Source organism: Sander vitreus, chromosome 20, assembly GCF_031162955.1.
Source record: "Sander vitreus isolate 19-12246 chromosome 20, sanVit1, whole genome shotgun sequence".
NCBI classification, from domain to species: domain Eukaryota; kingdom Metazoa; phylum Chordata; class Actinopteri; order Perciformes; family Percidae; genus Sander; species Sander vitreus.
Window position 1 is genome coordinate 22416767 of NC_135874.1, and position 26498 is coordinate 22443264.

The 26498-nt window shown below is 40.8% G+C and overlaps 1 protein-coding gene across 4 annotated transcripts in view; it reads left to right on the top strand.

Annotated features, from left to right (window-relative positions):
- rock2a (rho-associated, coiled-coil containing protein kinase 2a) overlaps positions 1–26498 on the top strand; it is a 47870-nt gene continuing 21372 nt past the window's right edge. For all 4 annotated transcript variants that reach the window (XR_013503687.1, XM_078278318.1, XM_078278319.1 and 1 more), the window contains exons 1-12: positions 1–763; positions 17570–17651; positions 17964–18064; positions 18263–18400; positions 19178–19438; positions 22425–22569; positions 22757–22895; positions 23261–23352; positions 23641–23800; positions 23920–23974; positions 25846–25934; positions 26046–26094. Coding sequence is in view for 3 of the 4 variants with exons in the window: in XM_078278318.1 (XP_078134444.1) it covers positions 665–763; positions 17570–17651; positions 17964–18064; positions 18263–18400; positions 19178–19438; positions 22425–22569; positions 22757–22895; positions 23261–23352; positions 23641–23800; positions 23920–23974; positions 25846–25934; positions 26046–26094 (1410 nt within the window). In the remaining variant the exon portion in view is untranslated. The remainder of the gene's footprint in view (positions 764–17569; positions 17652–17963; positions 18065–18262; positions 18401–19177; positions 19439–22424; positions 22570–22756; positions 22896–23260; positions 23353–23640; positions 23801–23919; positions 23975–25845; positions 25935–26045; positions 26095–26498) is intronic.

Below are 26498 nucleotides of genomic sequence, written 5' to 3' on the forward strand. Positions count from 1 at the left end.
AACTAAGCCCATAACAAGGACAAGACAAGGAGGACACTCGCGAAAATGCGAGAAGAAATCCAGGAAGAGAGTGTCTGCTTATTAAAAATTCAGCGCGGGAGAACAGACATTATCGCCCCTTCAGATGACTTGTGGCAGCACCGAGGATAAACTACAACACTAACGGGCTTCAAACATTCTTGAATGGGGTGAAACGAACCGGAATTGTCTCTAAAGAGCGAGTCCAAAGCATTTCCAAGCGGCCAAAACCAAAGGGAAGGGGAGGAGAGGGGGGCAAAGAAAACGCCCTGCTGCCTGTTGCTGGTATCTCCACATTCAAACTTTATCGCCGAGTTGGAAAATGCATCTTTCACTTAACGGGAGGTGATAATTCAAGTGTGACGTTATCTTTATTAGCTGAAAACCCAAACAGCTAGCTAGCAAACTGAAGGCCCGCTCACTTGGCAAGTTTTGGGACGCGGTGAGTCTCTGCTTTGGGAATATTTTCTCTTCATTGTGCACACTATTCCTGTTGGAAGCGATTTGGGTGGGCTGAGAGCCCAAGGCTGCTCCGCTAGGCCCACGGCCATTAGCCAGGAACAAAGAGGTTTCACATGTAAACTTAAAAACAGTTTGGAAAAGCTCTTCGTATTTTACTCAACTTTTTACGACCGACGCTGCAGCCATGTCGCTCGGCGCAGAGAGGAGGATGGAAACCCGGCTGAAAAAGCTGGAGGACATGATCAGAGAACCCAGATCTGCCATAAACCTGGAAAGTTTGCTGGTAAGTCAAGTGGGATACACCTCATAGATTATTAATGATGCCATGTTGTCTAATCGCTGAAACGCTAGACGCATACATACGTTATGCACACACTTGGTTAACGTATGCTTTTCACGTTTATATATCTTCACTTTTCTTCTTTTCATTCTCAAACAGTAACCTGCTACTGTTAGCATTGTTTTTACATTAGGCAGACTGGGATGCTGCATAAGACTATTTATTATTTTTTTCTCATCTCCACCGGTTATGAAACTGTACAGTTTCCATTCTGTCCTGAAATCAGGTAGCCTACCTTGCCATAAAACCCATTTTTCTTTGTAGAAAAAGTTGCTAAAATAAGAGCCTCATGGTGGATATACTGTAGGCAGGCCTGATTAATAGTTAAGACTGAGTGCAGACAGTGCAGTTTGGGGCGCTGTGAAGCGTGTCTACAGATTAGGATTAACTAGTGGAGAATGTCCCACTTGGTGTGTTTATGGAGACCCATATTTCCGGCTAAAACTCCCTTCTGGCTAACTGTTCGGTCCACCAGACCAGGATTGTCCTACTAGCCACGAGATCTACACACCTATTCTGGTCTTCCTGCACTGATATGTGATTAGAAAGATGTTGTCCACCCAGTAGGCTACCAAACTTTTTCATGAGACAAAACTCATGAATTTGGACAGAGGGTCTTCAGGAAACCAGTATGGTACAATTAGGCTCCAGCTTGATTCCCAGCTAAATATGAACTGTTTAATAATCCAAAGTAACAAAACTACAGGACTTGATATCTTTGGCATGATACATTGATAAGATGCTCAATCAAATTTCCTTTTCATATGTATACATGTATGTGAAACTAAACCCTTCAGCTGTCACTGCATTAGGGCTGCACGATATATCGTATTTTTTTTAATCGCCATCGCAATATCAACTTGCGCAATATACACATCGCAAAAGGCTGCAACATATCGCAATAGGCACTTTTTTGTGTTAGTTGAAAGAAAATACCAGCAGAAAACTGCACATTAAAGTGTAACTGTCGTTCTTTTTTGAAAGTGCTGCTGCCTTTTTTATTTTCAATTCAATGTTCATTTGTTGAATCTGTTCATTTTTCGCAAGTAATATCGTTATCGCATATTGCATATTTTCCTCGTATTGTGCAGCCCTACACTGCATGCCCTGAACTCTCCAGCTCAGTAAATTGTCCTTATATTCCATCTCTAAATGTTACATTAAAGCCGTGTATTACAGGAGTGCAAATTGATTACCATTTACACGCCCCATGCAATCATACTGATTCCATTTGTCACTGTCTTACTTCCTACATATATCTGGGACATGTGCTGGTGCGTTTCCACCACTGTTATTGTGGTCTGAATTTGTGAGATTTTTCATAGATTTTTCTTGTAATATTGAATCACCTTTATTTATACAGCATGTGCCATGATTGGAAATGTAAAACATTATTTGACCATCAGAAAATGGACTAGTCTGATCCATGCTAGTCTTTTATCAGGCTATGCATAGACCAATACTGTTAATGGATGTTGATTATTTTATGCAAAGTTAAAATAAGGTATGATTATTTAAATTTTCCTCTACGGATACGATCTGATGCCAGCATGTACCGTGTCAGATACTGAGGCAAAGGGAAATTATTGTCCCCTTAAGCAAATAGCAGAAGTTAGAGCATTGTTTTGAAGAATAAAGTTATACTTTTGGGCAAATAATTCTTTGTGGAGACAAGACTTCTATTGTAATACTCTGAACTGGGTCTGGTGAAGAAGTACAAGTTGTGTACCCCTTGAGAGATGCTTTTGGCAAGTTTTGTGATGACCTAAAGTTGCTCAAGGCAGTGGAAAAATACTCCCATTACACCAGTGTATATTATGACTTTAGGCTGAAATAGGAAAGAGCGTCTTCTGTTTTTCCCAAAAACTAAATTCTGGTGTTGGTTATGGCCCACAGGAACTAACAAATCAGCACTTGAGGGAAAGCGCTTTGAATGCTCGGACCGGAGAAAGCTGGAGTCAATGCCTGGACCCGAAAACATTATTTTAGAACCCTCACCTCTGACTGTAATTCAGAGCCAGCGCTGTGTCACAGGACCTACTTTAGCTGTAAAGTTACATCGTGGTGTTTGGATTTCTGGGCCCCCTAACTGGATCTGACAGAGGACAAACACACTGTCGGGCCTATCTTAAAAAGCATCACCTCACCCCTTTTAATGGGCCCCATCTAGCTTGGGGCCCCTGTACATACCCTCCCCTGTTCCCACTCCACACTACTTGAGACACTCCTGGTCTATTCCCTCCCTCTTCCCCTTAAAACATTTAGCAGAATACTTGCTTGAACACTGGTGGTGTCTACTTCCTGCATGCAAGCGTGCGAAATAGAGGTGTTGAGTGTTTGAGACAAAAGTTGAGCGGGAAGCATACGTAGGAGAGAACAGGCTGCAGTTTTCCATTTTTAGCAGCCTTGGAGCGGTCGCAGGGATCAAGACGTTTTGCTGCTCACGGTGGGATTCCAGCACGCGCTCGTACACACACAAACACTAAATGTTCAGAAATGTCCTTTTTTTCAGGTTGAATAAAAACATGCATCATTGAAGTGCCTTAATAATTGCTCACAGGCGTATATTCAGTAAACGAGGAATCGCACATCCCCTGCTATTGTGTCATAGCAACAGCCCAAAAAATCAGAAGAAGCTGCTTTGTTGGCTATTATATAGTCTCCAAAATGACAGCTTTGTAAAAGAAACTTGGTAATATCAGGTTTGTACTTTTCTGAACTTGCAGTCAGATGTATTTAGGACTTGCCAGGGAGCAGAGGGCTGACTACCCTGAGGGTACGGAAAGCTGACGGTGAGGAATCTGCAGCATATGTCAAGGAAACTCAGTGACCTTCCTGTAAAGAAATCTGACCCTTTTTATGAGCTGGGATATACAGTATTGTAAACAGTTCCGCCATTTGTAATGAACACTTAAGTCACACCTTCTTCCAGAACAGAATACTCAGCAAAAAAAATCACATTAATGGTGCTTTAATGGCACCATACACTGTGGTCATATGAAACTGTTAATCAGTATATTGCCTCTATCAGCATTCAATCAAATATAACCTAAAGTCTCAGCAACCTTCCTCTTGCAAACTGCAGTGATCATTATTTGGCAGCACGCCGTTGCTGATGAAGTGCTGGACTTACTTGGCAGCTCCAAGCACAGGGAGTGATTGTTGAGGGTAAACAAAAGGAAAGGACATTTCTCGAGATAAAGAAAAACACGGACACTTGATTGCAAGTCACATAAGTTGCCTTTCGGTCGTCCTAACGGAAATTACCTCATTGAGTAAATAGTTAGCAGCTATATATGGGGCTCAAAGTCCCTGCGAATGACTGCACTTTTCCCCTGTTCACTTTTCAGCCTTATCTCTTTTTCTCTGCCTCTGCTTCTCTCTCAGCCTGCAGCTCAGCCCCTCCTCTCAGGCTTGTTAAACACACTGCAGGTATTTTAACTGTAGCTCCAGTCCAAAGCCTTGTGATACAGCTGCAGACCTGGTACTGCCACATAACTTTATGCACAGCACTTAAGCGTGAACGATATGAGATATGGATAGCTAAGAGTTAGTCTGATGTCTACCAGATCATGTCTTGGGGGACAGTCCCCGGCTGTCTCTTTGCTGTTCATTCAGTGTGATCCTCTCCTTGCTCAGCATTAGGTGACCAACACATTTAATAACCTAATGCACTTGTTTTGCATATAGTGCTTTCCGTTGTTTGTTTCTCTCATCTGTTTCCATTCACACATTCAGAGTTTGTTCCTTTCTCCCTATGTTGTTCTTTCATTTCCAACCTAATGTTTATCACTATTTTTCTCATGCAACATCTCCTGTCTCCCCTTTTCTCGACCTTTTCTGGTCTTTTCCATTTCTCTTATCTTCTTGTCCCAACATCCCCCCCCACCCACACTGAAACTGCTTCCTTTTAATAAACCCTTTAGGGAGGTGGGGATAACCCCTGTGTGTCTTGTACGTTGTCTTTACCCTGATAGTCAACCTGAGTGTGTGCTCCGTCTCTGGAGTGCAGTTTAGTTTCTCTCAGGCTAGCAGCAGCAGTCCCGGCTTCAATGTGCTAGCTGGATAGAAACACTGCCTTATAAGGCACTGGGGACGGTGGCTCCGGCCAATTTTTTTTTTCTTTTGCAAAACAAGCCAGTCTCTCTGCTCCACACCTCCTCTGATGAGACTGTCGGGCCTCTCCGCAGTCTTTTTTTGGTTTTCGCTCCACTTCAGTGAAGAAGACCTGGGCCGGCGTCTTCCGGGTGTGCAAGCCCTCAGCGGTTTAAAAATGTTACACTTCACTTCAGCTATGTATCATCTGGTCTTCTTTAGTGTTCAGAACTAAGTAACTTTATCAGGGTTTTCCCTGTTTATTAAAGCCATAGATGGTCCACTAGAGGTTTTTCTAAATACCTATGATGCGTTTTGTGTCAGGGCTTTAGTTTGAACTACAAATACTCCTATTTCACTTACATATTTTGTCTGTACAATGTCATTTGAGTTCAAATTTTTTTGTTCTCAAAGGAATAGTTTGACAGTTTGAAAAATACGCTTCTTTGCTTTCTCGCCGAGAGTTGATAAGCTTGATGCCACAGTCTGTACGGTATATATGTAGCTACAGCCAGCAGCCGGTTAGCTTAGCTTTGCACAAAGACTGGAAACAGTGGAAACGTCTCGCCAGGCTCTGTCTGAAGGTAACTAATAGGGGTGGTACGGTTCACAAAACCCACGGTTTGGTTCGTATCACGGTTTTAGGGTCACGGTTTTCGGTTCTGTACGGTTCTTGTTATTTTTTTCTTTTAATCTTTAACACTCCAGAAATCTACTTCAGCATATATAAAAATAAAAAAAATAAAAATATATATATATATATATATATAGCTTAATTATCCACAATGTAAGATACAGTATTAAATAATTATATAGTTATATCATGTAATCGTGCACAAACTGAATTTGACTTGACTTTAAGCACATTATTGGGACCATCTCTGAGGAAAGCTAGCTGAGATTTTGATACAGCAAAAGGGAAGACATTGATGATTTCAACATGCTTTTCATTTATTTGGCAAAAAAAGGAGAATGTGTATTGTCATCTACAGGAACTTTTGTGCCTTTTTAATGTCCTATCCTGGCCTGGGCTGGGACACAGTCATACGGTTTGATAAAGTACTTATTGGACTTATCATTGCACTTACAATAACGAGCGTAGCTGCCAGGTCCACCTGTATACGTCTCCTCTCCGGTTTTTCCTGCATCCACCGTGTGTGTGTGCGCACGTCAGTCTCGGGGAGAACTGAGCCGCCCCGCCCCGCTGCAGAGACCCAACAGGATCTAAACTGCAGCCGCTTCAGCGACTTTAGAGTGAAAAAACTTTACAGTACATTGATCTAAAAATATTTACAGGTTGGCAGGATGGTCTGAAATGTTTTGCACGGTCTTTAGCTGTATGTTTTGTTGGTAACTTGTCTACACCTTCTTTCGCGCGAAAGGGAAACGCGCTGTCTGAGGTCACATACGGCCACCTGACGGGCACGAGGCTACATTGCGCATGCGTCGAACCGTGCGGCACGCACACGCGCTCCGAACCGAGACAAGCGGACCGAGCGGTTCGGATGTTTTTTCATGAACCGTACCACCCCTAGTAACTAAATATTGTTTGATTATAGTGTACAAAAAGCAGGAGTGACTTATGTAGGGTTATGTGAACATTGTTTGGTCATATGACTTCCTGGAATCACTGTGACGACGGTACAGATTAAACAAACGAGATATTTGAATTTAAAAGTGACTCTGTGTGGTTTTACAGGGTGCTGTGTAGGGTTGAGTACCTTTCGCATCTGAACCAATATCAGTACTGATACCGGTACCTGAAATTCGGTTCCCGGTACCCAGCGGTACTTTTTTCGGTACTTTCCCTCTGTAATTACAAAACAATTATTTCAGTTGTAAAAATAATTCCAAACCAATGTATCCTATTTACTTAAAACATTATGTTATTTATTTAGAATATTTTACATTGACAGAAATAAAATAAAAATAAAACCCCTCCCCCTCTCCTCCCAAACCCGTCCCTACAACCTATTAAATTGAATAATTATTCAACTTTTATTCTTGTGTTTGTATATTATTATATTTTAGCCTGTTTTATTTTCATCATGACCGTTTTTAACTGCTCTTTAATGTTTCATGTAAAGCACTTTGAGTTGCCTTGTTGCTGAACGGTGCTGTAGAAATAAAGTTGCCTTGCCTTACAACCTCAGCCTGTCAGTCAGTCCCCAGGGCATTAAACCACTGTTGTAACCTGCTTTTCGCTGAAATTTGGCACCGTTTGATTTTACGTGAACCAGTACTCGGTAATACCGACGTGATTCGGTTGGTACTGGTAGAAGTACAGGGTTTCGGTACCCAACTCCAGTGCTATGTGGCACATTGTTTATCTATTTATTAGCGATATCATACAAAGTTGGATGCCTTTGCCCAAGGTGTAGTATGTTACATTTTGGTGTAAGTACATTTGAATTGGTATAGATGATAATGGTTCCAGTTGAGAATCGGTTCCAAATTTTCCGATCCATTGTAATCGTATGCCTCCGAGCTTATCAATTCCTTTTATCGATGCAGACACGTTTTTCAGTTGCACATGGCACATTGCAAAACAAAGATGTCAAACTCATGTGTCTATGCTGCTGGAAACTTGCAACAAGCGCAGGCGGGCTTAGCAGATTACTTTTCTTTGACTTAGAAAACTTAAATGAAAACAAATGCCGTACAAATATTTCTCTCATTTCATCCATTTTAGATGATGACAGACTGTTGCTACAGCTACAGCTATCCATCAGGCTACAGCCAGACTCGGAGATAATAAAACAGTTGCTGAAAACCTGTGTGGGCCTACTTTTTTTTTTTCTACACAGAAAACTGGTCAGTAATTAATAAGGGTCTTCCCGTCAACCTTGAAAAAAACACTTATTTTTCGATGTTTTTGACGCCTTTTTTTCAGTTTGTTTTTGCTTTTTCCAGCGTTTTAAATTGTTACATTTTTCTTCTACACATTTTCAGCGCTTATTTCTACGTCCCATATTTTCTGATATAAAACAAAAATTGAAACCAGGTCAATTTGACCCAAAGTCAACCCAAGGGTTAAATGACAAAGCTGTGGGACGCTGGCTGCACTTTATTTGAATGGGCTGCATTGTTGTTGATGTCCCAGCTGCTGTGATACATCCGACAGCTGTTGACAGTTGACCTTAAACTAACTTCTTACTGGCAGGTACAATGACTTAAAAAGTAAAGAATTGGGAACAAAAAATGACAGTGACTGATGAATCTTGAGTCTTGTTATTTTTGCTTTAAAAGGTAAATGGATTCCCCTAACCTGCTGTAAAACATGCATTACAAACTGAGCAACAATCCAGCACCCACACACACACACATACTCACACCCACAGCGACACACACACACACACACACACACACACACACACACACACACAAATAAATACATACACATACTTAACAGTGCATTATATAATAACTTGGACAAATAAAACAAGACATGAGCTGGTTCAAGATCCACCTTACAGGGATGTGAGAAGGAATACAAAAAATGAAGAATTTAATGTGTATGCGATATGTCCAGAAAAGCTCAAATATTTCTTAAACTCAAGTTATTATTATTATTATTATTATTACAATTACTACAACTAATGCTACAACTGAGTTCCCCATCTGGTTGTATGATAAACCTTTAAATAAACTGCAGTGAATCTCATCCATTCTCGTAATCTGACATTTGGACTAGACACAAAGCTGGAATGGGGTGTCTTGAGGTGTTTGCAACGGTATATGGTTCTCATGTGAAAGGAAATGTGTACACCCTAAGATTTGTCTTAATCTGGAGGATCTCCTTGTCTAGACATAAAGACCCTGGTTGAGATAATGTGGCCGTGCACACAGCGGTGCATTCAAAAACAATGCAGCTTGTGATACATACAGATAAATAAAACGGCGCCCAGTCTCTAAGTGCACAATTTTTGGATAATAATAGCTCTGATGGAAGATTTCACTTTTGAGGAACTTTCACTTTCCACACCGATGACCGCGACGTGAACCGAGTTATGCAAAGCACACTTGCAGTTGATAGTTGCTGTATTCACAAATCTTGTTTGTTAAATTCTGTTGTTGGCTTGTGCAAAAATCTTCACCCTGTTGTGTGTGTGTGTGTGTGTGTGTGTGTGTGTGTGTGTGTGTGTGTGTGTTAAAAAGTTTGATACCTGAGTCTTAGTGTATTTTTAGTTGAGGGTGTGAGTGTGCAGAGAAGAGAAGAGAAGAGAGCAGGAGTCTTCCCACGCACATAATACATAACCCATCCATCTGGCCACAGCGCTATCATTCCATCACAACCTCCTACACACATACACGCACTTTCTCTCACACACACACATACATATGCACAGACTTGGCTACTCATGGACACACATTTGCTTTCATTTTCACAAGCAGACGCGTTATTCACTTGATCTTAGCAACACACAAGCTGCATTGTGTGCAACCCGCAGCAACGACGGAACAATACAACCCCTAACAGCTATGGATTGCCAGTGTGTTCATACAGCCTTCATTTCCTTCAACAAACCCAAACAGTGTTTGTTTGTGTGTGGTGGAGCTTTAGGCCAGTCGTGTTTTAGTGTTGAAGCTGACAGTTATAATTCAAATAGTTTGTGGCGATACTAAAAATATTTATACACAAAGAGTTGAAACCTGCCTGTTGAAGCCTAATGACAACATTCTAATGTTACTGGCTTTTATTGCAAGTTGGTCTGCTAAAGCTGTTCAATGCCAGGGAAACTGAGGTTCTTTACTGCCTTAGATGAGGAGGTCTGTGACAAAAACACAACAAAATAATTCAAAATAAACAAATAAGGATGGAAGTATTTCACAGGTTCCAGCTTCTCAAATGTGATTTTTTTTTTTCTTATAAAACTCTTATATGATAGTAAACAGAATTTCTTTGGGTTTGTACTTTTGCTTGGACAAAAGAAGACGTTTTAAGATATATCATGGGCTCTGAGAACTTTTGATGGCCAGTTTCTTCTAGTTGCTGACATTTGGTAGACCTAACTATCAATTGGAAAAATAATCAGTAGATTAATCCATTGGTTTCCAACTCTCTTGGCTTATGATACCCCTAATCACAGGTTATGGCCTAAGTATGGACATGAGTTATGAACAGTTCAAGAGTAAAGAAATGATAATTCAGATATGGTAATACAAGTGAGCAACACAAAAGTGTTCAATGCATAATGATGCAGTTTGTCTTGTTTTTCCCAGAACTGCAATGCTCCGTGCCAACTTTGCTCGCACATATATTTTTTTTATATGAGGTTTCCTGCAGATTTTGTGGTCTTATATCACACCCGGAAATCTATTTTCATATACTATTTCCATATTAACATTATCAATCATATACTTGTACGTGAGTGTTTATTTTGCAGTTTCTAAACAGCATTATTTAATGTTGTTTTGGTCAAATTTCATGATGAATTTGTTTGTGTCAAACCACCGTTTTAATGTACACATTTCCGCTGTGATCGTGCGATAGAACATGGACGTAAATGTTGGACAACTATTTGGTTTGCAGTAAGAAACGTAACACCCTTCCCCCTTTTATCATGTTTTTTTTTTTTTTTTTTAAGTGGAACATTATGATCATTCAGAAAGCCATGTTTAAGGTTACTATACAGCTGGACCTTATGTACATGTGGTCCTGTCTTTGCTACGCATTTTTACTGGCACATTCCTCAGTATACTTTATAATAAAGCGTGGGTGCCAAAAATGCACAGGGCACAGGAGCATGGGACAGAAATCTGTCAAAAGCAAGAGTAAGACATACTCTTGTTATTCCCCGTGGAGACATTAGCTGTGCTATTTGTGAGCCTCCGCAGGATTCCTGCCGTTGTGTCTTTCTTGGAGGGTTTACGGGCCCTGCCTGGCACGGTCCCCTCACTCTGCCCGGCCTACCGTTTATCCCCACAACTATTTTTAAAACTGCTGGAATTTAATCAAAACATTAACTTTCTGCTCAATCCTTTTAAAGCCCAGAGCAGTGCTGCTTGTTTTCTGTTCCACATGCCTAGTGATGAAATGGGTTTGAGGGGAAGACAAGTTTTTTAAGAGGGGGGGATAATTGCAAATTGAGCAGGGAGAGTTTGTGATGTGAGAGGCTTTGAATAGTTGGGTTATTTCTCTCTTGGTTTAGCTCCTTTCAGGTTAATATCATCACATTCCTGAGTGGTGGATCCACGTGGCTTTTTATAGGGTGATAAAGAGTGGAAGCAGGCGAAGGGAGAACGACAGCGCCGTAATGTCAACAGCAAGTTGGGTAAATAAAATGGAAAAGAATAGAACGTGCTGTAACAGGGTGCTTATAAAACTCCTGCCTGCTGCTTCTCTGTAGCTTCAACTCGTCTTTTGTATTTTGCAGGAGTTGCTAAGCAACCAGCCATAACCCATTTGCTGGATTACAGTATAGCAGTGATACAATGCTGAAGTGCTATCTAATAGATACATAACAACTCCTACTGATAAGCCTAACTGGACGGATAATTCTCCTATCAGCTCAGGAAGACATTACTGTAAGTTGTACAGGGAAGTGTCCTGTTTATCAAGCTTGGGTATAAACGCTGACATCATGGTTTGTAATTATTTAGATTCATTGCTACAAAAATACTTTCCCTTTAATGTAAGTGAAGCCAACATTGCTTTAGACAAGGAAGGGAGGATCTGTATTTGTCTGGAACAGGTCCAGATATGTCAGATGCATTATGATCCAGCTTCACACTTCCCCAGACACTTGTAAGTTATTTAATATTTATAAATAGCAGCTTATTATGTATGACGTACAGGGTCTCTGCCAATCATGAGGTCTTGAAATATCTGCTAATGTTTTTAAATAAAGCATTTTAAAGGGGAATTTCACCCAGCAAAAGATGTCATCAATACAAACACACTTGATTTATCTTGTTTAACAGGGAGATATAGAAATGACAGAGAAAGGAATAATATGTCACCAAGATGTCCAGTTTGTAGATAGGGAATGTTTGCTGCATGCCTGTAGTGAGTCCAAGCGTTGCAACAGAGTGTTTACTTTGTGTTCCTTGTGGCAACTGTCGATGAATGTTTATCATCTTTTTTTCATGTCCAAAGTTGGAAATCTGTGAAATTGAACCCCCTCTGCTGTAGTGTTTTTCTACTGCCATGCTGCTTTATTATATAAACAAAAAAGGAAGGCAAACCATGTGGGCTCTCACGTGCATCTTGTTAAGCTAATGGTGCATTCAATTGCACCTTGTAAACGCTGACAAACTCAAACTTTTGTTGCAGAGTACCCTTCTGCCATCTAATGGCTCTTGTTGTGGCATTGCCGTCCCTATGTTTAATGTTTAAATCGCAAATTGAATCGTGACACCCCTAGTATGTACATGATTGATTATTAATGGATCTTTGTGATGAGCAGTGACCTTTTCTTCACAAAACACTTAAGACTTCTGAACTATTCAGCGACACTTGATCTTTATTTGCTTTGAAAGTGCATTGTTTCCGTCCGTTGCCTTGGCCAGAAAAGCGGACGCACCTCAGGTACATGAGCTGCACATGTGACCTGTCCCAGCTGTGTCCTGCCTCTGCTAACGTTCAAACCTTTTGCCTGTGATCACAGAGCTGAGGGACAAATAGGCATGTTTTACTATTGAAAGTATGCAGCAGCCACTGTTGGTTTACTTCAAGAGGCCCGAAACATGTTGTGGCTCATGGTTTACTTATTTGCATCTGACAAATCAGCTCAGCCATGCAGATGATCATACTTGATTTTCACCAGCATTCAATATATTTTAGCCTGCAACCTTAAAGCTTTAGTGCGTAACTTTTTGATATTAATTACATTCAAGCCATTGCTACATGAGTTGCTACAAAGCTAATTAAGACTATCAGCTCCACACAACTCTCTCTGTATTTCTCAGTATGGCTATGTCATAGCTATGGCTAAGATTGTGTCGTCTGGTGACTTTCGCACGCAGAAAATCGAGTGAAGCTAATGACCTCTTCTAAAGAGTCCATCATGTTTTTCATCGTGTTTTTTTTAATCCTCTGTGTCCTCCTTGGCTACTAGCAACTGCGTGGAGGAAGGAGTGGGCACGGAAGACTTGTATCATGTGGACGTGCCGACAGTTTTGTTGTCATTACTTAGAATTCCTCATGGGAATAGCTTCCCAGCTCATAGCTTTAATTATGCTGCATTCCAGGCAACCCATAACTCGTGTTTTCACAACCTTCTACCCGTGAAAGTGCCCTGGAACGGCAGTCAAACCCGTAACTTACTACTCGTGAACTCATACCAGATGGTTGTACTCCGAGTTACAGTTTTTGACGTCAAACACATAAACAACAGTGGCGACCCCTGTTGATGCTGTACAGACGCCGGTGATTAACAGTGAGAAATATAAATAAATAGGCAAACGTAAAGTAATTCCGCACATTTTAAAACCATACACATACGATTGTGTACTACTACAGGTTATGTTTATTAAATGAAGCCCAAAATATGTCGACGACTAGAAATCGCTAGTACCAGCTAGCGCTAGCTAACGTCAACGTTAGGTAGCCGCTAGCTAACGCTAACGCTAGCTAGAAGGGTTTGTTGTGACTTTGCCTGGAACGCTACCAAGTCGTGAGTCGTGACTTGAAGTCATAACTTACGGGCTAAAAATTGTCTGGAATGCAGCATTAGGCTGCTGTGGTTTGGTTTAGATTGAATCGTAAGTTGCTAAGAAACATTCATAACAGCAATAAAGCAATTACTTAACAAATACACAAGCATGCATTAAGGCCTTTTTATGGTTGTGCGTCTCACACACACACACACATGCCGGCTCGACGCACACACCAAAGCACAATTATAAACATCAGGCCACTTACGTAGGCTACGGCGAAAGCTCTACGTGGAGCCTGCGCAGAACCATAAAACGGCCTTTATTCATAAAATTGCAGACCTACATGAAAATTCAATGTTTACTGATTAAATTATACATTGTAAACTAAATGCATGATTTATATGAGGCCTGTTGCATTATGAAAATGATATCTGAGCTATATAATTGCTGCTTGATGCACAGTGACTTGTTGCCCTCCTGCTCCTGAGATGCTGTATAACAGTCAGTCAAGATGCACTATATGGTGGTAACATGTTTAAGAGACTCCTTCCTCGTTATCGACTGAAAATGCGTTTTGAAAGGAAATAAGAAATCCCACTACAAAATCTGACACAAAGGACAAAGTGAGTTAAAAGTAAAACTTAGATAAGTGGAAACAGTGTATAACCTGTGGTTAGTGCAGTTGTTTCTCTTGTTTCCTATGTAGCTTGACACAACCACAGTGTTTCGGTAACGAAGATAACACAGCCGCCTCATCTTTAAAACTGACTGCAGTGAAATGTGAAGACATCATGGACCTGCAATGTGTGTGCGTGGATCGAGAACAGTTGGGCGTTGATTTCAACTGCTGCTACGTACTTACTGTTGCAGATGTTTTGCCAAGTAAATCGTGTGTCTTAAACACACCCAACATATAATGTATTAAGTGCATTGTATACATGGTCATACATGTAGCTGCCATGAGGCATGCATGTGTAAAATAAATGTTTGCTGTAGACGAATGCAGAGCAGCAGTAGCAGAGAACACTGCCTCAGAGGAAATAACTTGCACACAGGGACTGGCTTCATGACACAGTGAAATTATCTGTCAGCCCTGGGGTGGGGTGGATCATTTCCTGTATGCTGTGCTCGTAGGGAGAGCCTCGTGCGTGTACGTGCACACGCATTCGGCAACCCCTCTCCACCCCAAGGCGTGTGTATTTTTTCCCTTAAATAGTAGTTTTGTGTGAGGTCAGTCCTTTAAAGGGGAAGTGAAATTGAGATGATGAAACAGAGTTTGCAGCTCATTGCAGGCTGACTGCAGCCGAGCGGACAACGATACAGAGAGCAGGAGGATGGGCAGATAAGACGGAGGGAGTGCAGCAGAAAAGGGCAGAAGAGAAAAGTGGAGGAGAAATGAGTGCAAATGATGTGAGGGGAAACATGAAACAGATTGTGCCATCCTGTATAGCACTGCAATGATGGGAGAAAAAGAAGAGGAAGGAAAAAAACAAAAACAAGTAGAAGACAAGTTTTAAAGAAACCAGTTTAGACTACCGGGTCAGAGTGGGCTTCTTGTTATAACGTTTGGCTTGGTCCAGTGTTTCATACAGCTCTGCGTTGACCGTTCAGGAATGTGTAGCTGACAAAAGTTGATAGAGGACTTCCTTATTGTAACGCACTGTAACGATTAGGGGTTTGCATCAGTCTGTCTTTTGCTTCTTTAATGGTTTCCCAACATTGCCCTGGGTCAAACTATATTTATTATAAAATGACTGAATGCTACAAATAGTCAGCTTGTTTTCAGTTGACCCAACATGCTGCTGCAGTGCTACAGTCCAGTTCTCACACACACACACACACACACACACACACACACACACACACACACACACACACAGACACACACACGACAGAGTGTAAAGACGTGTATAACAACACTTAAAAGACTCTTAAATTGATATGGAGCCCCGAAACTGACAAAATGTAGTAATAGTTTATCAGACAAGTCAAAAATATAATACATCAGTGATTGCTATTGTTAGTTAAATTATTAGAATGGGGTTTAAAAAAAATATAAACCTTACTTTCCCTTTGACCTCCAGTTGGTCAATATTTATCATTAAAATCATTAAAACCTCATTTATTTTACTCCTATTTATCTTGCTCTTTTTATTGTTTAATTCATTTCCCTTTGTTTTTATCCTGGCACACATTTAATCATATAAGTATTATTTTCCCAATGAAACATTTCCTTTTTCTCACTGTGTGTGTGTGTGTGTGTGTGTGTGTGTGTGTGTGTGTCTTCAGTGGAGCTATGAAGAAGACTGTGTGGCTAGCTTAAGTGAAATCACTGGTGGCACACTGAGCACCAGCCTTTTCAGCATGCTACCTAGCTTAAGTTAACTTTCATCATAAAAGTACACCAACCAGTGCACATAATGTTAACCATCCATTTACTTTACTATATACTTTACTACATGCTGTAGCATCGCTGTATAAACTCTTATAACAGTAGCTAAAGCATTTTAGCTGGCAAGCTAACATTAACAACGTTGGCTAGCTAGTTCACGGACACCATGCTTCTGTAACATTATCTACATCTTCAAGTATATGTTTGTCTCTTGTGTTCATCAAGGAGCACAATCATTTCCCAACATTATTTATCAATTAGGTAATTTATGTTTTTGACTTGACGTTTTACTAACCCTAACCCTCAGAGCAAAGCTTTAGCGGGGATCTGCCTTGCTTGGGCTCTAACAGTACTGGATTTTTGAGGTTGATACAGAATGTTTTCCTAAAGTATTGTCTTACTTCTTGAAGTGGCCATATATGTAAACTTACAGCTTTTGCACTTAATATACCCTCTATTACAGACATGATTTACACAGTTATTCATGATAGTCAGTCACCATAATAACAAATGTTCAACTGAGATATATATGAAGAATTATTTTGCCTTTCAGTGGATTCATTTAGAAATGTATGTTGTTGAAAACTGATGTTGACTAATAATACCATCACACTGTGTGGAGGTGACTTTGTCCCCCTTAGGCAGACTGTTTTCATAATGGTCACAGAAACAACGTGTTCATCATTTGTCAGCAGATGAATATCACTGAAATTAGTCATCCCCTCGCTCTCTCTCGCTCTCTCTTGGAACAAAGCCTTTAGTTAAAACCATTTTTGTTGCATGTAGTTGCTGTTTATGTATCCAGTCCATCAAGTTGACCACTGTTGAATGAAACGTGGGGGCGAAGCTGTTAGATTTTATTCAGACTTGCTGGGCAGCAGTGGTATGTAACTGTTTTTGTTCTGTGCAGTGATGACAACAGATACAGAAAATAAACCCCTCTTAAGAAATGCAGTCAGTGGTCAGTTTTAGTGTAGGCCTGCTGCTGTATGAAGCACAGTCAGTCCTGCACTGCACTGCCTTTATTGGGTAGAAAGTGTTCGCCAGTTGGTTTTGCTTCATGTTTTGTAAATACGAGTCCGGAACAATTTGCTTTCTTCAGTGGCACTGTTTCTACAGTGTAGTCGTCATCAGGAGTCAAAGTGTGACATGACACATTTCCTCTGTAGTTGGGCTGTATCAGACTTTCACACTATGCAAAATCATGAATACATCATGTCCAGCATTAGGCTAAATTATTAAAATCTAACACATTTTGACACTTGAGCTGGGATTTTTTTTGCAAAAGTCTCACAATCCCCTTGTTGTGTGCAAATGAATGCTGATGCAAATGAATGGAGAAAACACATCTTGGTCTTTGAGTATTTTTCATGTTTCAATTGCAACACAATGACTTGCAGTATGACGTAACCTTTAATGAGCAACACCCACTGAATCTACTGTGCAAATAAGGTGTTGGAACTTGTGTTTTCTGTATACTTGAAAGAAGCAAAACAAATAGCAGCTGAGGGTCTTTAACATGATGGGAAAGATGGACACAAGGTCCTGATTCCCACTGTTAATTATCCAATTTATGCAGTACATGCTTAATGATAGTGATGTGATAATGACTTCACCTATGTCGTTTCTATATCGAATAAAAAATTTTTCTTTCTGTGCAGGACTCCATAAACGCCCTGGTCTTAGACTTGGACTACCCTGCACTACGCAAGAACAAAAACATCGAAACCTTCTTAAACAGATGTAAGTAGCTTTTGTGTGCCAGTCAGAATAAGAGAGAGATGGCAGGACATTTAAAAAAAAAGATGATGTGGTGCACATCCATGTAGTTGCTGGTGCGGGACCAAAAAAGTGAATGTTCAAAGAAGGTAAAGTCAGCACAACACCTTAATGCTCCGGAAAAATACTTTAATAGTGCAAATAAGGCACACAACGTTTTGGCCCGCAATGTTGGCCTCAGGTGGATGACATTTGCCTTCTTTTAAAGCTTAACATTTGTTGATGTGGTGAAGTCACAACAGTATTAATGAGATTCTTTATTCTCTTTATTCTCAGATGAGAAAGTCATAGCACAGACTCGAGACCTCCAGATGAAGTCTGAAGACTTTGACAGAGTTAAAGTCATCGGTCGAGGGGCATTTGGTGAAGTTCAACTAGTGAGTGTTGGTTTTCATTTTCAGCTGTCACTAAGGGTTCTGTAGAGTATTAGAATCTCTGTCGTGGTTTTCTGTAAGACTACACATAAAGTCAATGCAATTACAATCATCTTTTATTAATGATGCACTGCCTCTTGTTCTAGTCTCTAACTCCGTTACTTGTTAAACTCTGAATAACTGAACATTGCCGACATTCAGGTCCGACACAAAGCCTCTCAGAAGGTCTACGCCATGAAGCTGCTGAGCAAGTTTGAGATGATCAAGCGCTCGGACTCAGCTTTCTTCTGGGAAGAGAGGGACATCATGGCCTTTGCCAACAGTCCCTGGGTTGTTCAGGTATGACATATAATTCACTGCTCAGCTTCTGATTATTTTTTGTTCTGGTGCTTTCACATTAGTTACATCCTCAAAGTTTAAAGATAGCAGATCGCAAATTTCGGATGGGAGATTGTATTTAGTGCACCCCGCCCTTGTTGATAAATACCATATAATAACATTTTGACGAGTTCTATGATTCCTTATAAAATATTGTTTTGGTTCAGACTGTTACATTTTACGGGACATTCTTTATGCTCATTTGTTAATTATTCAAATAACGTAGCAATCTCACCGAAAAACATACAGCTATGGCAAACATATTGGTGCTAATTGTTAAGGGTGGGAGTCACCAGAGGCCCCACACTACGATATTATCACGATACTTATGTCACAATACGATATTATTGCGATTTTAAACATATTGCGATATATTTCAATTCATTACCCTTTTTCCAACTTCAAATGATGTCCCCAAAGCAAAACTTTGTTAACATCTGTTTTGTCTGGGGGGGGGGGGGAATTGTCTTCATCTCACTTCAGTTGTCCATCTAGTGGACTGAAAATTATTATTCTAGTATCAAAAGGTTAAAATCTCATGTGCAATTTATATAATAAAAGATCGCTACTTGGCGTCCATGTATCGATACAGTATTGCCACGGAAAATATCCCGCTACTATGCTGCATCGATCCCCCCCCCACCCCCACCCACCCCTACTAATTTTCATATCTTGGTGTGTCATTTATACCAGTATTAGCAACCTCTAGTAATGAGAGCTTTTGTTTGGGTCGTTCAGTTGTGCTGTGCCTTCCAAGATGAGCACTACCTCTACATGGTGATGGAGTACATGCCGGGAGGCGACCTGGTCAACCTCACCAGCACCTACGACGTGCCTGAGAAATGGGCCAAGTTCTACACAGCAGAGGTGGTGATGGCCCTGGATGCCATTCACTCCATGGGCTTCATCCATCGGGACGTCAAGCCGGACAACATGCTGCTGGACAGACTGGGACACCTCAAGCTGGCTGACTTCGGCACGTGCATGAAGATGGACTCTGTGAGTTGTATCCCATCATTGAAACTTCAGTGCAGCAACATGCTGCGTTTCTGAGAACTTGCTTATTTCTCCCGCCACCATTTTTTGTTTTTGTTTTTACTGGAAAAATGGCAGAGGAATACATTTTATGTTCTATTAGAAGCAAGAAATACAGATAACACAGTGCTGTTGAGCTGTGGTCACCAGCTTATGGACAGTATTATAAATCACAATTGGTTGGTCCAAACATTTCCAGTAAATGTCTCTGTGTAAGTGATATTGCTGTAAAGAGCTGCTTGATGGTGAAGCTTACAGGGATGTTAGGTTTTCTCCTGCTGAGACTCTGAATTCTCATCATGTATGTGTGTGTGTGTGTGTGTGTGACAAACCAGTATCAAGCCTGTTGAAGCTTAGCGTACACAATGTGCCATTATGTGTATAAAGACTTGCTTTATATTCTGGCATGAGCAACACTTATAGATTTGAAGCCCTAGTTTAATTCAATTTGAGATTTTGGATTGGGGGCGGTTAGTCAGTGAGCAAACTTTGGTTTCTGCTGACATGTCTCATAAACTGTTATGTTTAGATTCATATCTATCCATTGTCTTAAAGGGGTAACTACCGTTTTTATTCAACATGGGCCCCATTTCCCCATGCATTTGTGACTAATAGACTGATGTGACCAAAAGTCTTTGAATTTGGTCCAGTATTGAGCGAGATCACGACGATGAGCCGGCGCGAAGCGAGCTACAATGTAACCTAATGGGGCAATTGTGGAGCCTTGCTTTTTGTCCAATAGAAGTCTTTTTTTCTTTTTTTTTTTTTGTTGCTACTGGCTCAGATTGTTACTGAAAGTGTCTGACAACATTATCGATCTCAGGATGTGACTTTTTGAAGACGGCAGTGTGGAGAGTGGAACGCGATACGAGAAAAAGGCGTTCAGGTAGTCTGTTGTTACGGAGTAGGCTACAGAAAACATAGGCTCCTGTTATCTAAAAGATTTTCAATGTAATGGCTCAATATTTAAATGATTTCGACAATGTGGATGAGGTCGTTATACAGTCAGGTCCATAAATATTGGGACATCGACACAATTCTAATCTTTTTGGCTCTATACACCACCACAATGGAGTTGAAATGAAACGAACAAGATGTGCTTTAACTGCAGACTTTCAGCTTTAATTTGAGGGTATTTACATCCAAATCAGGTGAACGGTGTAGGAATTACAACAGTTTGTATATGTGCCTCCCACTTTTTAAGGGACCAAAAGTTATGGGACAGATTAACAATCATAAATCAAACTTTCACTTTTTAATACTTGGTTGCAAATCCTTTGCATTCAATTACAGCCTGAAGTCTGGAACGCATAGACATCACCAGACGCTGGGTTTCATCCCTGGTGATGCTCTGCCAGGCCTCTACTGCAACTGTCTTCAGTTCCTGCTTGTTCTTGGGGCATTTTCCCTTCAGTTTTGTCTTCAGCAAGTGAAATGCATGCTCAATCGGATTCAGGTCAGGTGATTGACTTGGCCATTGCATAACATTCCACTTCTTTCCCTTAAAAGACTCTTTGGTTGCTTTCGCAGTATGCTTCGGGTCATTGTCCATCTGCACCGTGAAGCGCCGTACAATGAGTTCTGAAGCATTTGGCTGAATATGAGCAGATAATATTGCCCGAAACACTTCAGAATTCATCCTGCTGCTTTTGTCAGCAGTCACATCATCAATAAATACAAGAGAACCAGTTCCATTGGCAGCCATACATGCCCACGCCATGACACTACCACCACCATACTTCACTGATGAGGTGGTATGCTTTGGATCATGAGCAGTTCCTTTCCTTCTCCATACTCTTCTCTTCCCATCACTCTGGTACAAGTTGATCTTTGTCTCATCTGTCCATAGGATGTTGTTCCAGAAATGTGAAGGCTTTTTTAGATGTTGTTTGGCAAACTCTAATCTGGCCTTCCTGTTTTTGAGGCTCACCAATGGTTCACATCTTGTAGTGAACCCTCTGTATTCACTCTGGTGAAGTCTTCTCTTGATTGTTGACTTTGACACACATACACCTACCTCCTGGAGAGTGTTCTTGATCTGGCCAACTGTTGTGAAGGGTGTTTTCTTCACCAGGGAAAGTATTCTTCGGTCATCCACCACAGTTGTTTTCCGTGGTCTTCCGGGTCTTTTGGTGTTGCTGAGCTCACCGGTGCGTTTTTTCTTTTTAAGAATGTTCCAAACAGTTGATTTGGCCACACCTAATGTTTTTGCTATCTCTCTGATGGGTTTGTTTAGATTTTTCAGCCTAATGATGGCTTGCTTCACTGATAGTGACAGCTCTTTGGATCTCATATTGAGAGTTGACAGCAACAGATTCCAAATGTAAATAGCACACTTGAAATGAACTCTGGACCTTTTATCTGCTCCTTGTAAATGGGATAATGAGGGAATAACACACACCTGGCCATGGAACAGCTGAGCAGCCAGTTGTCCCATTACTTTTGGTCCCTTAAAAAGTGGGAGGCACATATACAAACTGTTGTAATTCCTACACCGTTCACCTGATTTGGATGTAAATACCCTCAAATTAAAGCTGAAAGTCTGCAGTTAAAGCACATCTTGTTCGTTTCATTTCAACTCCATTGTGGTGGGGTATAGAGCCAAAAAGATTAGAATTGTGTCGATGTCCCAATATTTATGGACCTGACTGTAGATGACCATATGTAGGCTATTCATGAGAGAGAGAGAGAGAGAGAGACCCTCAATTGCCCCATTAGGTTACATTGTAGCTCGGTTCTCGCCGGCTCGTCGTTGTGATCTCGCTCAATACTGGACCAAATTCAAAGATTTTTGGTCATATCAGTCTATTAGACACAAATGCATGGGGAAATGGGGCCCAGGTTGAAAAAAAAAACGCTAGTTACCCTTTACGTTGAGACATAAAACCAGATCCTTAAGCTATAATGTCAAAACATACGAAGGATATTGATTCCAGTATTTGTGTTGCAGACCGGCATGGTGCATTGTGATACAGCTGTCGGGACTCCGGACTACATCTCTCCCGAGGTGCTGAAATCTCAAGGAGGAGACGGGTATTATGGGAGAGAGTGTGACTGGTGGTCCGTAGGGGTCTTCATCTTCGAGATGCTTGTCGGTCAGTGAACATTTAATGAAGTCAGTGATTTTTACAAAACGAGTGAAGTGTTTTCTGAAAATATATTTGCGTTGTAAGGAATGGTATTTCCAGCGTTGGAATCCTCTCCGTACGAGAAACAATGGTTGATTCCAACATTCCATTGCTTTTTTTTTTATTATAGCTAACTTACTGTGTTTGCTGTTAGGTGACACACCATTCTACGCTGACTCTCTGGTGGGAACCTACAGTAAGATCATGGACCACAAAAACTCCCTCAACTTCCCTGATGATGTGGAGATCTCCAAAGATGCCAAGAATATCATCTGTGCCTTCCTGACTGACAGGTACAAAGAGTTACAGTCTTTCACATTTCTTAACGTGCAAGTGTTGATGGTGATTACACCAGAAGGGCTCACAGGGTTACTTTTTATGTTCTGCAATGCTCAGACATTACATAAAATGTTGATGCTATTGAGCTGCATGCAGATCTCTTATGTTTATCACTGCATTGGTTTGTGATGCTTTAGGCCAAAGGGAATCAAAGTCTGTGTATTTTGTTCTGGCTTTAATTTATTCAATTTTAATGACTCCCAGAAAAGAATATGTATTAACAGGCCATGTTTGCCTGTTGCTACTGATACTGTTAAACCGAAGACAAAGAATACATTTAGTCATTGTTCTACAACTCTTTCACACTCTTTATTTTGAGGGAGGTGCGATTGGGCAGAAACGGCGTGGAGGAAATCAAGCGACACCCTTTCTTCAAGAACGACCAGTGGACCTTCGACACCATCAGAGACAGTAAGTATCACTACACATCAACAAGCAGCTTCACCTTAGGCAATAACATGAGCCATTTACATAACTCAAACTCTAAACAAAATGTATCCAGAACAGCAGCTGTCTTGCAGTACAAGACATAATTATTTATTAGACTGCCTAATCCAGCCTTATCCAGCAATTCACACACACACTCTCTCTCTCTCTCTCTCTCTCTCTCTCTCTCTCTCTCTCTCTCTCTCTCTCTCTCTCTCTCTCTCTCTCTCTCTCTCTCTCTCTCTCTCTCTCTCTCTCTCTCTCTCTCCTCAGCTGCTGCCCCCGTGGTCCCAGAGCTGAGCAGTGACATAGACACAAGTAATTTTGATGAGATTGAAGATGACAAAGGCGATGTAGAAACTTTCCCCACACCTAAGGCCTTTGTTGGAAACCAGTTACCCTTTGTTGGCTTCACTTACTTCAAAGAAGACCAGTAAGCCATCTGTTTTTCTAGCTGCATCTTATAATTTCAGGGATCTCAGCACTTAGAGAGATTTATTCTTGGCTATGATCTTTGACTTTGTGTTGATTTTTGTCCGTTTCCTTCTTTAGGTTACTAAATGGTTCCAACAATATCTCGGTGGCTCATGATAATTCAAAAGGAGAGGTGGGTTCTTTCCCTTCCACACACTATAACTGCTAGGGGCACCTTGTAAACTACTCCAGTAAAACAGTCCCAAGCTTCTCAGGAAATAAATAATCCAGGCATCAGTTTACATGACCACACAAGCCTGTTGACATTGCGATCAATCCAGCCTCATACTGTTAAACATTCAGGATTATGATGGAAATGACTCAGAAAAGGATTTAATTTGTCTGATCCCATGATTTATTTGTACTTTGTTCAAATTTCAATGTTCTTAGTCACACAGAAAGACTTAAGCAGCTTTTAGTGTAAGTAGCAGACCTAAAAGCTAATCTCTCATTAACTCCAGACCAAACTGAGCAGCCTAATCAATCAACTACCAGAAGGAAGACAACAAAGGCCCAGGTTTTATTTTCAGTTTTAACATCCCCTGTTGATACACCGTCACTGCAAAACCCGGCTTTGTTAATAATATGATGTATGGGGCTCAAGTATTGTAGTTATTTTTAGGGTTTATGAGTTTCTTCTGTAATGTCTAGAAACCTTTTATTTTGAGAAGTTTAAAAGAGCTTATCATCCATGTTCAAGTCAAAAGTTAAAAGCTGCTATAATAACTATGGGCTGAATGACTGCATAGATGCGAAAGGGTTCGTTCGTAGTGACAAACGCAGAGAATTGTATCCCAATTCTGGTGTTCTCCTCAGATGTACGGAGCGTTTTAGCATCTTTCAGTTAGGGCTGGTTAATATATCGATATTATATCAACATCGATATATGAGATAAGATATCGTCTTAAATTTTGGATATCGTACTTTCAGACTGTTCTAGCTGTTCTGTTATTTGCCTTTTACCCCCTTAGTCATTATATCCACATTATTGATGGTTATTTATCTAAAATGTCATTGTGTAAATATTTAGTGAAAACACCAAAAGTCAACCCTACAATATCGCGGCAATATCTACATTGATGTATTTGATATTGTGATATTTGATTTTCTCCATATCGCCCAGCCCTACGTTCAGCTCATTGTTTTGGTTTTACAGTTTGCAACTTAAAGCAACACTATGTAACTTTTAGCTGCAGCTGTAGTTCCAATGAGACAACCTGTAGGGGGACCGAAGCGGGAAAAGTTACATAGTGTTGCTTTAAAGGAGACATATATCGGTCATTTTCAGGTTCATACTTGTATTTTGGGTTTCTGCTAGAACATGTTTACATGCTTTAATGTTAAGAAAAACACATTATTTTTCTCATACTGTTTGTGTGAATATACTTGTATTCACCCTCTGTAAGAAACTCAGTTTTAGCACCTGTCTCCCACCACCCGAAAAAGCCAAGTCTGCTCTGAACGGTCAGCGTTGATTGGCGTATCTGCGCTGTCATTGCAGCCAGGGAAGGACTGTAACGGTATTTTCTACCTATATATTGTACAGTTGCGACATCACAACTGTATGGAAGTCCTGACGGCTCATTTAAAGGCACAGTTTCTACGGGCTGTGTGCATTTCTCTGTGGATTGAGCGTTTTGATACTTGACCTGCTTTATAATAAAAAAGGTACAGACATTTTTACGATATGGGACCTTTAACCCTTTTGGTTGACGCTCACAGCTCTCATCAGTGGTGAAAAAACTCTGAAAACTCACTTTACTTATCCAGCACCAAACAAGAACTAGCTGCTGAACATAGTGGGATATTTAGCAACATAGTGGGATATTTAGCAACAAAAGATGTGTTCAATGTCCTGAGAGTGTTAGTTATGGTAATTGCTTTATTGCATAATACACAGTAACGATTGTTGACATGCAGTAAAGGTTGCAAACAGTTGTTGAACCTGGGCATTTGATTAGTCACTAGGACATGTGTGATTGGTTGATTGTTTTCTCTCCACAGTCAGCAGCACTGCAGAAGAAAATGCACCAAGTGGAGGTGCAGCTAAATAATGAGAAGCAGGCCAAATCTGATCTAGAGCACAAACACAGGTACAGGAGCAGAGAATGGTAGCTTTTCTTCATGTTGCACCACTGGCAGACTTGGGCACACTGACCGTCACCGTCAAGAGCTTTTGTAAACGTTTTGTTTTCTTTTTGCAGAGCTGTCACTAGCCGTCTAGACAAAATCTCCAAAGAACTTGAGGAAGAGGTAAGCTAAGCCCCCTGAAACACAGTGAAGACACCTGTTAGTGTAGGAGATCACTTGCATATTTTTGGCTCTGTCCTAGTTTTAATATTTGCTGGTGCCACGACCCAATTTCCCCTCCGGGATCGTACCAGTTCCACCCTTTTCACCCATTTTTATGGCTTTTTCCAAAAACTGTATTTAAGTCAGAATAAAGATTTCTCACTTTTCACCTGACCATGTTTCGGTAGAATGCCAATGTGTCGTATCCCGTGAGGTTTAGCCGGAGCGCTTGCCGAATTCTAATAACCACTTTAAAATGTCTTTAGGGATTGGATTTGTGTCGAGCCCCGATTGGATACTCAGGAACCATTTCTCATAAAAGCGAGTTATGGAATCAGCACCGTGAAACGCAACCAGCCCTATGG